Source organism: Eurosta solidaginis, chromosome 4, assembly GCF_040869045.1.
Source record: "Eurosta solidaginis isolate ZX-2024a chromosome 4, ASM4086904v1, whole genome shotgun sequence".
Classification (NCBI taxonomy): domain Eukaryota; kingdom Metazoa; phylum Arthropoda; class Insecta; order Diptera; family Tephritidae; genus Eurosta; species Eurosta solidaginis.
The window spans coordinates 198,810,581-198,822,766 of NC_090322.1; the positions used below are offsets into that span (position 1 = coordinate 198,810,581).

General features: G+C 37.9%; 1 protein-coding gene and 1 long non-coding RNA gene across 11 annotated transcripts in view; one reads left to right on the forward strand and one right to left on the reverse strand.

The window, feature by feature from the left end:
- Window positions 1-12,186, forward strand: part of kek5 (kekkon 5) — a 780,906-nt gene that overhangs the window by 754,495 nt on the left and 14,225 nt on the right. For all 10 annotated transcript variants that reach the window (XR_010953108.1, XM_067784518.1, XM_067784512.1 and 7 more), the window contains one exon: window positions 6,914-9,277. Coding sequence is in view for 9 of the 10 variants with exons in the window: in XM_067784518.1 (XP_067640619.1) it covers window positions 7,588-9,277 (1,690 nt within the window). In the remaining variant the exon portion in view is untranslated. The remainder of the gene's footprint in view (window positions 1-6,913; window positions 9,278-12,186) is intronic.
- LOC137250875 (uncharacterized) overlaps window positions 1-12,186 on the reverse strand; it is a 407,751-nt gene that overhangs the window by 29,758 nt on the left and 365,807 nt on the right. The gene's annotated exons all lie outside the window — the stretch shown is intronic.

Below are 12,186 nucleotides of genomic sequence, written 5' to 3' on the forward strand. Positions count from 1 at the left end.
AGGGTTTTTCCGTCTGACCGTAAAACAAACTTTTGGTAACACAGTCATTCAGTCTATGTGAGGTGCTTACGGACCGGCCAGTCCAACCTAACCTAACCTAACCCCACTTTTTTTTTTGTTAGACTAAATTGATTTCGCTACAAAACTAGATATTCAAAAGAATGCAGAGAACTCCAAAAAAAATTTTTTTTAATTTTATTTCAAATACTAAATATTAACTTTTAAATTTGATAAAAATTGTTACTGCTATTTTCGTGTTCACTGCTGTACAAAACACAACCTTTTTATGTATTTGTATAGATACCATAATTTTTTTGTGTTTTTTTTTTTAGTTTCGTGGAAAGAGAAACCTTTCTGCTTTGACCGGGATATTTTAAGCCGCACGTCAGCTCCATTGTTATTCTCATACTAATGAGCTAGGCAACACAGCCCTCGTTTCGTGAGAGCTATGATATATGAATTGACCGAAAGTCTTACGAGGTGAATATTAAACTTGTGAACTATGGTAACATAATTTCGCTTGATGTACTCTTTACCAACCCATAGAAATCTATATATATAAAGAACAATATATGTATGTTTGTACGCAGCTTATGGACTCCGAAACCACTCCGCCAGTTTTATTCAAACTTGCAGGATAGCTTCACAGCGACCCGGAGAGTATTCCTGTCAAATTTCTTTCCGGGAAGTAGATCAAGGACCGACCTATTCGAGCAAATTCTCACGTTCGATTCACGGAGAAAAGAGGAAAGACTTAGACGAAGATAGAGATAGGGCTACGTGGAGCGAAAAAAAGTGAGAGAAAATATGAAGAGCCAAAAAGACACGTAGAGATAGAAAAAGGCAGAGGCAGGAGGGAATAAAGGGATAAGTAAAGGGGGGGGGGGGGGGGGGGGAGGGAGGAAGAATAAGAGTTAAAAACTGTTTAAAACTTATGCAGATAGACCAAAGTTAGGGCAGAACAACATATGCCGGATTTCCTAGTTTTACTATAGGAACGATACTAAACGTCTCTCCAACACTCTATAACACAACCTGTATCCTTTTTAAGTCCTAAGCGGCAATGTGCCTATTTTGAAATAATGGTTGCACTGAAATATTAATCTCAACCTATTTTCCGACTAGATTCTATGACCCTCAGAAAAAAACAAATCATTTTTCTCCGCATTTAGATTTTACACTGATCATTTATTCAGGAACTTTCACTGCTAACAAAACGTTTGAGTAGCGCAGCTGATTTTTAATCTTTTGTCGACAAACTTTACTTCATGCGCAGTCAAATGAAACGGTTTGATTTGTTACTTTGCATGCTTTTTGTGTTGTTAATTTTTTTCGAAAATGTTTCCCCCTTTTTACTTAAGCCTCATAGTTTTGCTAATTAGTTGTTATTCTTTTTATAACTTTACCGCAGTGAAACTAATTGTTTCGTCTTTTGAGAAATAAGCTAAGAAAAACTTTGACAAATGACCTGGATTAGCGGCAAATTATTGTGTACTTTGTAGATCTTTAGCGAGATGTGTTTTATGCCATGGTTGTTGTGTGTATGTAAAAAAGCTTGGTATGTATTTAATGGCCCAACATCCACAGCGAACAACTAAATCCCTCAAAATATATTTGTACTTAAGTACAAAGGTAATAACGAAATAGAAAAAAAAAAAAAAACAAAAATAAGTCATTGAAATCTTACCAAAAGTCATCAACAACATTTGTACGATTTTACAAATTTTTGCTCTGCACAAATCATAGATTAAAGTGCAAAATATGAAATTTTTAATGTTGCGACACAATGTTGCGCTCAACTATGCTTACAGCTGTACGGTGGTATTGAGTCGCATTAAAGCAAGTAAGAAAATCTAAGTTCGGGTGGAGCTTGACAAGATATACTTTTTGTTTATTGTTGTTCCTGTTATTGCAGTATTATTATTATTATTATTATTATTATTATTATTACGTCCTCAGGCCTTTTACTCCATATCACATAGGGTTTAAGAGTCACACCACCTCCACATACAACATACGTAAAGTTATCGATTATTATCCGAAAACTGATCTATTTGCCATGCAAAAATTTTCGATTTGTTAAGAGGTGTTATCTATTTTTTACTAATTTGTTTTTGACGTGTTATAGATTTGTTATCACAAGGTTGTCGATTTGTTTTTCTTTTTGAAAATTGACGATTTTTTATTAAAAAAAATCAACGAGTTTTAACCGGTTAGTTATGGAAATGTGAACGATTATTAATTAATCAAAAAGTTATCACCACATCGATCTAAAAAATATCAATTTTCCACAGATTAATCTTTTGATAGTTATAAATTTTCTGTTTTACTTTTTACCAAAAAGCTATCGATGATTTATCGAAAAAAAATCCATATGTTATCAAAAATTACTTATCGAAAAGTTATCAATTTCTTATCGGAGTGCTGTACATTTTTTTTCGTTGTGTTATTGATTTGTTAACTCATCGGTTTGTTATGAAGCAGATACCGAAAAAAATGCAACACAAGAACGTTGACATATCAGTAACCCGTCAATAACGGCGATAACATTTTTCTGTCGATAATAAGCCGATAATAAAATAGCAGAAAAAACGAAATACCTGCTGTCATCAAGCAAAGAGTCAGCACATTTCTGTCTTGTCGGCAGCCGTAATTTCGAAATAATAAAACACTTCATTTATTTGAGAACCAGCATTAACACAAACAACAACCAGAAACCCAGGGAAGAATAACTATTGCCAACCAAAGCTAGATTAAGTAGGTAATTGAAAAATAAAGTCCTCCCTCAGAAAATGCTCTACAAGTCACTTATTGTAGCCGTCCTGCTATATGGTGCAGTGGCATGAACGAAGAACTTACTTCTCTCTCGAACTCTTTGTTGTTTTCATAGACAGAATGGAGCTTGTACGATGTTATCACCGGATTCGAAACCCTTCAAATCAAGGCTCAGTTAGTATCTTTGGAAAATGTTGGATAGAAAGCATCTCTCGGCTTACCTTAGCCAACTCAAATGGTGCTGATGTTGATACCCCGGTATAAGTCTGGTGGAATGTTCTAGACAATGTTAATACTCCTAAAAAGTTGATAAGAATGAAGCGGTTGTTTTTGAGTGAATTAGGCACGCCTGTTCGTACAACATCTACTCGGGCTTGAATATTCAACTTTTTAAGTATATCTGATGGACATTGTAGAGAGCTGTCTATTTTCAAGTTATGGTAAGACTTTCAGTGTTGGGATTCAACCATGCAACTGGCATCGATTAATTCTTCTATTACCTTCACAGGGAGTGGATGGAGAGTTTATTTGAAGTAGTGTCATGATGAAAAACGATTGGTCCTAAGCTCAGGCTACCCGATCAGTAATCCATACACAGTAGAGATAGCTGGTATTAAGGAAATGGTAGCATCATTCACTTAACTTTTCAGATTTAAGAAGACAGATTTACCCTTGATGATTTGGGTTTAGGTACGACGATATTGAATCACAACGTTCAAGCCGACTCGCCTGAATTCGAAAATAATATTTTTACTCTCCCCTAGCCCCATTTATTATACAAGGCTGAGCAAATAACGTTAACATTCTTTGTTCATTTAGCACACCTAAGTATGAAAAATACGAATTTTTGCTAATAGCAGAAGCTACATCACGGCTTTTAAAAATCAAGTAGGAAACGTAAGTGCAGCATAAAAAGCGTAGCAGTTTAGTTAGAAGATTTATAGTTATGAAAGTCAAGTGTAATGTTGCAGAAATATGATGTTTCTTTACAGTTGCTGCTAATTTTAATTACAATCTTAACATCTTCAAAAATTTCATTGCAATAGCGACTGCTGCTGTAAGCAAAGGCTAAATCTGCCGAGGATCACAAAGCGGATAATTTGATTGCACTTTAATAAAACCTAAGGAAGACATGCAAGCGAAGGCGACTATGCATATTTTCACTAACGTAACAATCAAACTTTAAACGTAACAATCACACTTCAGACTATAAAATCATAGAACCTTGTCTGTCTACCCAAAATTTAAATTATGGATGAGCGTATGTTTGTGTATTCAAAACGAACTCATCATCTACATTTTTTTCATAAATAAGACAGCAGTGAAGAAGTTAAAAAAAAAAATTATTATTTTTTTTTAATTTCCCTTGAAAGACTATTTTTTTGAAAGAAAAACAATATTATAGCTGGGCATTTATGAAAAAGACTCACATAGATCTCGTTACTTTTCTGGTATACGTTTGAGAAGCATCTTTCTAAGGAACGGAGTGTCATGTAACTCCCTAGTATTCTCAAACATTTCAGTTTTTGTCCAGAAGTTCAACTATCTTCAGCCTATGCGGTCTTTATAGTTTACGTTTTAAAGAGGCGTCCGTCTGTAATTGAGTGAGCTTTTCCTTCTTGTGACGATAAGGACACTCCTCGAAAGTTTTGTGGGGTGCTATCGATGTTAAAGGTCGGAATGTGGATCCGGTACCTTCGGGTATGAAGCACCATTAAGGTACTATAAGGGCTTAGTTATGCAGTAGTTCAAATCTGTGAGATTACTTATTTATGTCCTATTTTATGTCTAGAATACCCTGCAAACGTACACAGTATTAAAAACTCTTATTATTTTTTTTTTTTAACTTGGGGACTTTTTTTTTTGTTTCAGGGAAGTAAGAAGTGCCTTTTGAACTGACCGTGATATTTAAGACTCTCCGAGTACAGGACTCCCTAACTTCCCACGGCCCGCCCAAATCACCGTACCTGGGACCGCGTTTAGCATTACTTCGGATACGGATGCGCGCTAATCGGCTAGGCATCCGTCTTCTCGTTTACTGATAAGTATATGCCTCACATATGTGCTAACCGTACCCATCTGTCTCTTCGGCAGGTCGTTATTGATGACACTGCCCGGGGATAGGCCGACAAGTATCCCTTCTACCTTCCTTCGCTGATCGGAGTACATCGTCTATTTTCCCACAGTGCAGGCAGCTCGGGTTATAAACAACCGTGTCCGGATACAAACTGGGTCAGGTAAAAGTCTCTCTCTCCGTGTGGTCGCTTCAGACATGGATTCAGGGATTAGTTCCCTAGTCAACTTTCCTATGGTGCCGTTGCTTCACTGTTTGAACCGATTCTTCTCGCGCCTGCATGACAGCAGCAGCTCAACTTGCTTGCGATCCCTTTAATCTACCCAAATTCGCTACTCGCAGGCTCCTCGTATGTGACCCGAGAAGGTGACTTTGCTGTCTAACCTCACTCCAAGATATTTCGTTGCAGTGCGTGTGTGTTTATAGGCTGGTCTCCAACCGTCATATTCCTGGTAGTGAGAATCCGTCTCTTTGTGAGGATGACGATCTCCGTTTTTGCTGTTGCTAGCTGGAGACCGTGATCAGCCCTCCACGTATTTACATTACGCATGACCTGGTTTAATTTTAGCTGTGTCAACTTGCAGTTTGGTGCTGTTATCACAGCTGTCGTCAGCAAAAGCAACGAGGGAGATGCTTTCTGGCATGTCCAATCGAAGCACACTGTCGTCCAGAGATCGGGACCTAGTACCGAACTCTGGGCCGCTCCACCTGTTATTTTTACCTTTTTTGACCTTGAGTGGTTTCATACATTAGATACCTGTCTCTTAAGTAGTCCCTTAAAATTTCTAACAAATATTGCGGTACCTTGAAATCGCTTTCTAGTGCCTCAAACATGTCCTCCCCCTGGCGTTAAAAGGTCTTGCTCTGTGGCACGCTGTCTCGGTTTTCTTGACTGCGTCTATAACTTCTGCTATAGCATCGATTTAGGAGTGCCCCCTCCGGAGACCATGCTGTCTGGGGACAGTCCTCAACCGTCCTCTAACGCTCTGGTGAGGCGTTGCTTCAGGAGGCTCTGCAATCAATTCCCCTGCTGTGTGCAACATGCACAGCGGACTGTAGGATGATGGAATGAGAACCAGTCGTGCTGTCTTCCATATGGTGGGGAAAGTTCTTTCTTTGAGACATTTGTTGTACATGTGCAACATAAGTTCTGGACAGTTATTTCCAACTAGCCTAACTGCCTCCGCGGGTATTCCGTAGGGCCCAGGTGCTTTACTAGGTTTCATACTGCGCACGGCAGTTTTAAGCTCTTCTTCTTGAAATGGTTCCATGTTTCGCTCTTAATGGGTAACGTGCCCAACTTCCCTGGATGGTTGCGTAGGAAACAGGTCATACACAATGTTTCTTGTTTGGTTCTTGTTCATCAGCTGGCTTGGCGGACGGAACTTCTTCATTACTATCTTATATCCTTGCCCCCCAGGGGTCTCGATCCACTTCCTCGTAAAGTGCTTTCCAGCACATAAGCTTGCTTTGCTTAATAGCAGCACTGAGAGCTTTCTTCGCTCCTTTGTACGTTTCTAAGTTTTCTATATTCTAAGGCCTGCAGCGCGCGGGTTGCTAGCCTCCGCATCCTGTGGAATATTTTCGGCAGCTACGCGGTTTCGCTGTTCCACCAGTATATCTGCTTTTTACCCCTCCACATTGCACTGCACCGAAGTTTGGAAAGAACGTATTTCCAATCCACCAGCATAAGTTATTGTCTTTAATTATTTACGGCACAAGCATACATTATTAAAATTACAATCTAAAAACACTACTTTGTAATTCTGTGACACAAATATGTAATTCTAAAACTGAGTTAGAAAAATCGGCCTAATTAAGCAGCTGCTTTGCTCAAATAATTCTAAATTCTTTTTATCCTTAAAATAGTATAAATAAATTTCAAGGTCAAATTTATGGACCGTCTTTACCATACCCAGTTTACTCTAACTCGCACGTTTGGTGATCTATCAAATACAAGTAACCATTAACTGGAGATGGTGAAAACGGCTCTTAGTGTACAGTCGTCACCTTTTGCTTGCTTCTAGTAGCTTCTATAATAATCCTATTGTTTTCTTATTTTAGACATCCGGCATTGTGACGCTAATTACCAAGTGACCTAATAAATGGTGCTATAGAGTTGTTGTTTTTGTACTATTTACACAACATCAAAGCAAAACAATCAAAGCTACATAACATGACAGTGAGTGAATTCCCTGAAGGCATACAGCGACCACAAAATAATCAACAAATAAAGCAACACACATAAGCTAATCCACCGGAGCAAAGGATTGGCAACAAGGACATTAACTAAACAAAAACTTGTACTTGTGGTACATAGCTAACAGCTGATCTGACTTCAAAGCTCATATACACGTATATCAATGTCCCTATGGACAAAAGCACACCGCCATATAAACACTGCAAAACGAAAAAGGTAATCAAACGCCAACAACAAACAACATAGTGACACTACTCAGGAATTGGCTAAAGCAAGCTGCCTGCTGAAAGCTTCTTCGGTTTCAGCAACGTGACAAGGGGGTGCGTGTTGCTGAAATTAATGTAAACGCAGCAGGCGATATTTATACCAAAAGCAGTCAGCTGAAAATAACAAGTCGCAGCAACTGAAAGACAGGAGCGTTACGTACAAAAGGCAAAACAAGGCTTACTGAGTCAGCAGCCGTGCGCACACAACCACCCACCCCATCCATATACAAACAAAGTGCGTACAACACAGGTGCAAACATTGAGGGTAGAACATGCATACACAAATAAAAACTAAAAGCTCGACAGCGAGCAGTTGTTATCGTCATGAAAGCTCACATTATCAGCGAGATCAAGGAAGTGCCCAAATGAGCAATAGGAATAGTAGCAGTTGTGGTATTAAAGGAAAAGCGCACCGCCCCACCAACCACACACGTACATGTTCTTCGGCGCTGCTATTAGTCTTTTCGCAGCTTCTGCTCTTACAACTGCTATGCGCTTACATAGCGCCTACAGATGGCAATCCCGATTGGATGCAAAGTTGCAGTATGTGTCATTGCAATTGGAATTCGGGTAAAAAGACAGCAGATTGTAGAGCGCGTTCACTCACCGCCATACCCAATGATCTGAGCAATGAAATGCAAGTTGTAGATTTTTCAAATAACATTATACCAGAGTTAAGGCGTGAAGAATTTGCCGATGCGAATTTACCAAATCTGCATAAAATCTTTTTACGTAATTGCACGATACAAGAACTGAATCGCGATGCGCTCAAAGGGCTCACAATACTCATCGAACTCGATATGTCACATAATTTTATACGCAAATTGCATGTTGGCACTTTTAGTGGTTTAGAGAAGCTGCGTAATCTCGTTATGAACTACAATGAGATTGAGGTGCTAGATAATTATCTCTTTGTTGATTTGCCTTTCTTGTCCCGCGTTGAATTCAAAAACAATCGACTGAAACAAGTTGAAATGCATGCGTTCGGGCAGCAGCCTATGTTGGCGGCAATTTATCTGGAAGCGAATTCATTGTCGGTGCTACGCAAGGAGACCTTCATGAATATACCCAAATTGATGCATCTTTCACTCGCGCAAAATCCTTGGAATTGTACATGCGAACTACAAGCGTTTCGCGACTTCGCTCTCGCTAATCGTCTTTATACGCCACCCACAGATTGTGCGCAACCAGCCGCATTACGTGGCAAACTATGGACTGATATACTATCAGAGAATTTTGCTTGCCAACCGCGCATACTCGGTTCGGTACGTTCGTTTGTTGAGGTGCAATCGGATAATATAACATTGCCGTGTCGCGTCGAAGGTTTACCGCGCCCAAATGTTACATGGATTTACAATCGACGCGCCATCAATCCGAACGATCAACGTTTTCGCGTGTTGAATTCAATCGAGCAGCATTCTTTAATTGGCGCCGCGGAACCCACGCAGCCAATCACTTCTGAGTTGCGTATTTTTAATGTGCGCGCTAGCGATAAAGGCATGTACACTTGCATTGCGGAGAATCGTGGTGGCAAGGCTGAAGCTGAATTTCAGCTGATCGTTGATGGTGACTTTTTTGGTGCTCTTGAGGGTATGAGTGGTGGCATAGGCGCTTCCACTACTGAAACACAATCGAACTTTTTATTAGTTATTTGTTTAATTGTGATCACCATATTACTGCTGGTTATGTGTGTGTTATTGATTGCGTGTTGGTGGTGTCGTCGTTCGCGTTCTTATCAAAAGGATTCAACTATGATGAGTGAAAATGGTTTGATCTCAACTAAAATGGATAAAACTAATAGTTCGATGCTGGAAGGGTCAGTAATTATGGAAATGCAAAAAAGCCTGCTGACGGAAGTAAATCCAGTGGAGAAGCCACCGCGTCGCACAGAATTGGAGAACGCGGATGGGAGCGATGAGGGGCATGAAATCAAGAAAACTCTATTAGATGAATCACAATTTGGTGAGTAAATGATTTATTATGAACCATGCAAAACTATATTCTAAGCAATTTTGATCCTGACTATGATGCTGACGGACACTGTGGTGTGGTGGAAGCGAGCTTCGCCTACCACACCGAAAATCGTGCTTTCAACTCCCGTGCAAAGCAACATCAAAAAATTTAGAAAAAAGTTTTTTTCAAGTAGAAAAAAGTTGTTTTAAGCGCGGTCGCCCCTTGGCAGTGATTTGGCAAACACACCGAGTGTATTTCTGCCATAAAAAACTTATCAGTGAAAACTCATTTGCCTTGCAGGTGCTGTTCGGAGTCGGCGTGTAGATCCCATCCGCCAATTTCTAGGAAAAATTAAAAAGGAGCACGAAGCAAATTTAATGAGAACCTCGGCCTGAATTCTTTTCGGAGGTATATCGTGCCTCCTTTTTTAATTTATTTATGGTGCTGAGAAAGGCATAACGTGCGTAAGGCCCCCAGTGCTTGACTACTCAACACAAGCGAAATGATGTATGTACATATATGGGGTTAATCAGATTCCCAGCGGTTCAGTTTCAGTTGGCCGCCACTTTTTTGCCAACAGCGTTTTAAACTGTTTCAGGGAACGGAAATAGAACTAGAACCGTCTCCTAATGCAATAGTTCTGCGGTAGTTCGCAATAGTTCGATTCGCTGCTGGGCTTTTCTCGATTTTTACTTCAAGGACATTAATCTACAAATTCGAATAATTTGCATTGGTAATCATACATAAGTACAATATGCAAGATACCTAATTGACGTAATAAGCGTTTGACGCATTCAATTGATTAAATCCCAATAGTCTACAGACAAAAGGTTAGCAAGAGTTTGACAAAATATCAATTCTTAATTTGGTTTACAGCCTTATAACTTGAGACTAAATATTTTCTCAACCGTTCTCAATTATTAACTTTTTTAATCCTAGTTAAAACTCGCCTTTTCTCTATGCGCAAATCTCTAATAAAAACTGGGACTTTTTCGCTTGAGAATGCAATCAACGAGTATGGTATGAGTTTTTGTACCAAAGTCTGATAATTAAAAAGCATGTTAGTTCCTTAATGCTTCTGGAATTGAGAGTAAAACAAAAATGTTAATTGGGGTAAAACAAATGCATGGAATTCAAAATGAAATTTCCGAAGACATTGCAAGCATTTTAGCTTTAATTAAAGCACGTTTCAAAGGTGCAAATTTATAACACAAAGATACGAATAAGATTATTAGGAATGTTAAATACCATGCCTAACATTAGCTTACGAGTATTCGGAACAAGCATGTATGCATATGTGGGGATCTATTAATTTCCCTGAACATATTTCGAAGAATGTTATTGCATCTCAATGAAAATTGCTTCAATTTAATTGCAATTTATAGATGCCTATTTCCCAAGGTTATTACTATGTATATAAAATGTATATGACATTTATTTATATATAATCTGTATGCATATAAAGCTTAAATAAAAAAAAAAATAATTTAAAAATAAAAAATTTAGAAATTTCACACGCCCAACGCTTTTATTTAATAGTCTGATCAACGCTCTAGATTAATAAAGATTGTGATGACTAGTACCTAGGACCTACCTGATTATTTTCTAGCTTTTAGTATTATTATTACTTAATGTAAGTATTGTTTTCATTAAAACTTAAACATCTTTTTTAATTATTTTATTTTCAAGTTTTTAGTCTTTATTTTATTGCCTATTATTTCTCATTCTATTTAATTCATTTAGTGACTCATTATTACAAGGCCTCTTTTCTGACAATTTGTTACAATCTAAGTCTTCAATACATAATCCTTCCAAAGACTTTACTCGACGCGGCGGCACGTATGCTTGCCCCTCCTCGAACTCCAAAGTATTTTGCTGTCACTTCTACCGGACTGTATGTATTATTGGTTTATATGAGTCAAATCGGAGCCATAAATACGTTTTTTTTCATATGTCGATTTCTACTCATGTATGTATTATGTGTTCTAAATATGAACCAAATCGGAACACAAATACGATTTTTTGAAATATTTCGATCCATGCGCCACCTATCAGAGTTTTTTTCTTCTTAAATTGCATTGTCATCGGGTTCTGAACTATATTCCAGTTTCAAGCTTGTAGCTTAAATTTTATTTACAAAATTCGTTCACATCCGCCGGCCGGCCAATACACAGAGTCAAGCTAAATAAAACCGTTTAAAAAATACAAGGTGCAAAAAAAGCACGGAGGAGATTTAGGCCGACTTTTCTTTAAATTTTCGGTTAGAATATGTTAATGACAAAATTGCAGCGTTTGCCACTGCCGAGGTTCGGCCTCGCCTAGAAATTATTTTAAGCACTGTGATAATAGCAATCGGTACTCCTATATATTTCGTTTCTTAGCTGGAGGTTTACTAATTCCTACATAAAATATCAAGTGGAGCTAATATAAGCGTAGCTAAAGGCATTTATGTATAAAAAAATTTAATCTATTTTCGAAAAATGTGACTTTTAAAGGCGTATTTAGGACTAAAAGTATCCAGTGTTGGGAATTTTTTATATTTTAAAAAATTACATAAAAATCGATTCAGAACATTTTTGTATTAAGAATAAAAAAGATAAATTAATTCATATCCATATGTCCGATGGGTCTTAAAAATTTTGAGTAATATATGGATACCTTCAAACTACACAGTATCTTCAGAAAGCAAAAAATACATTACAAATAGTTTTTTCTGAACATATATGTACATAGTCCAGCACGTCTGAGTTATTTATTGTTCGCAAAATTAAGGGTTAGTTACAAAGGGTATTCGGTAGACTTTTGCATAATCTGGAAGTGTTACTACTTGTATATCCTATGAAATATTGTTATAAATTCTTAACATTTCTTTCTTACTTACACTTTGCCTTCCTACAACCGATAATAAATAATGATCA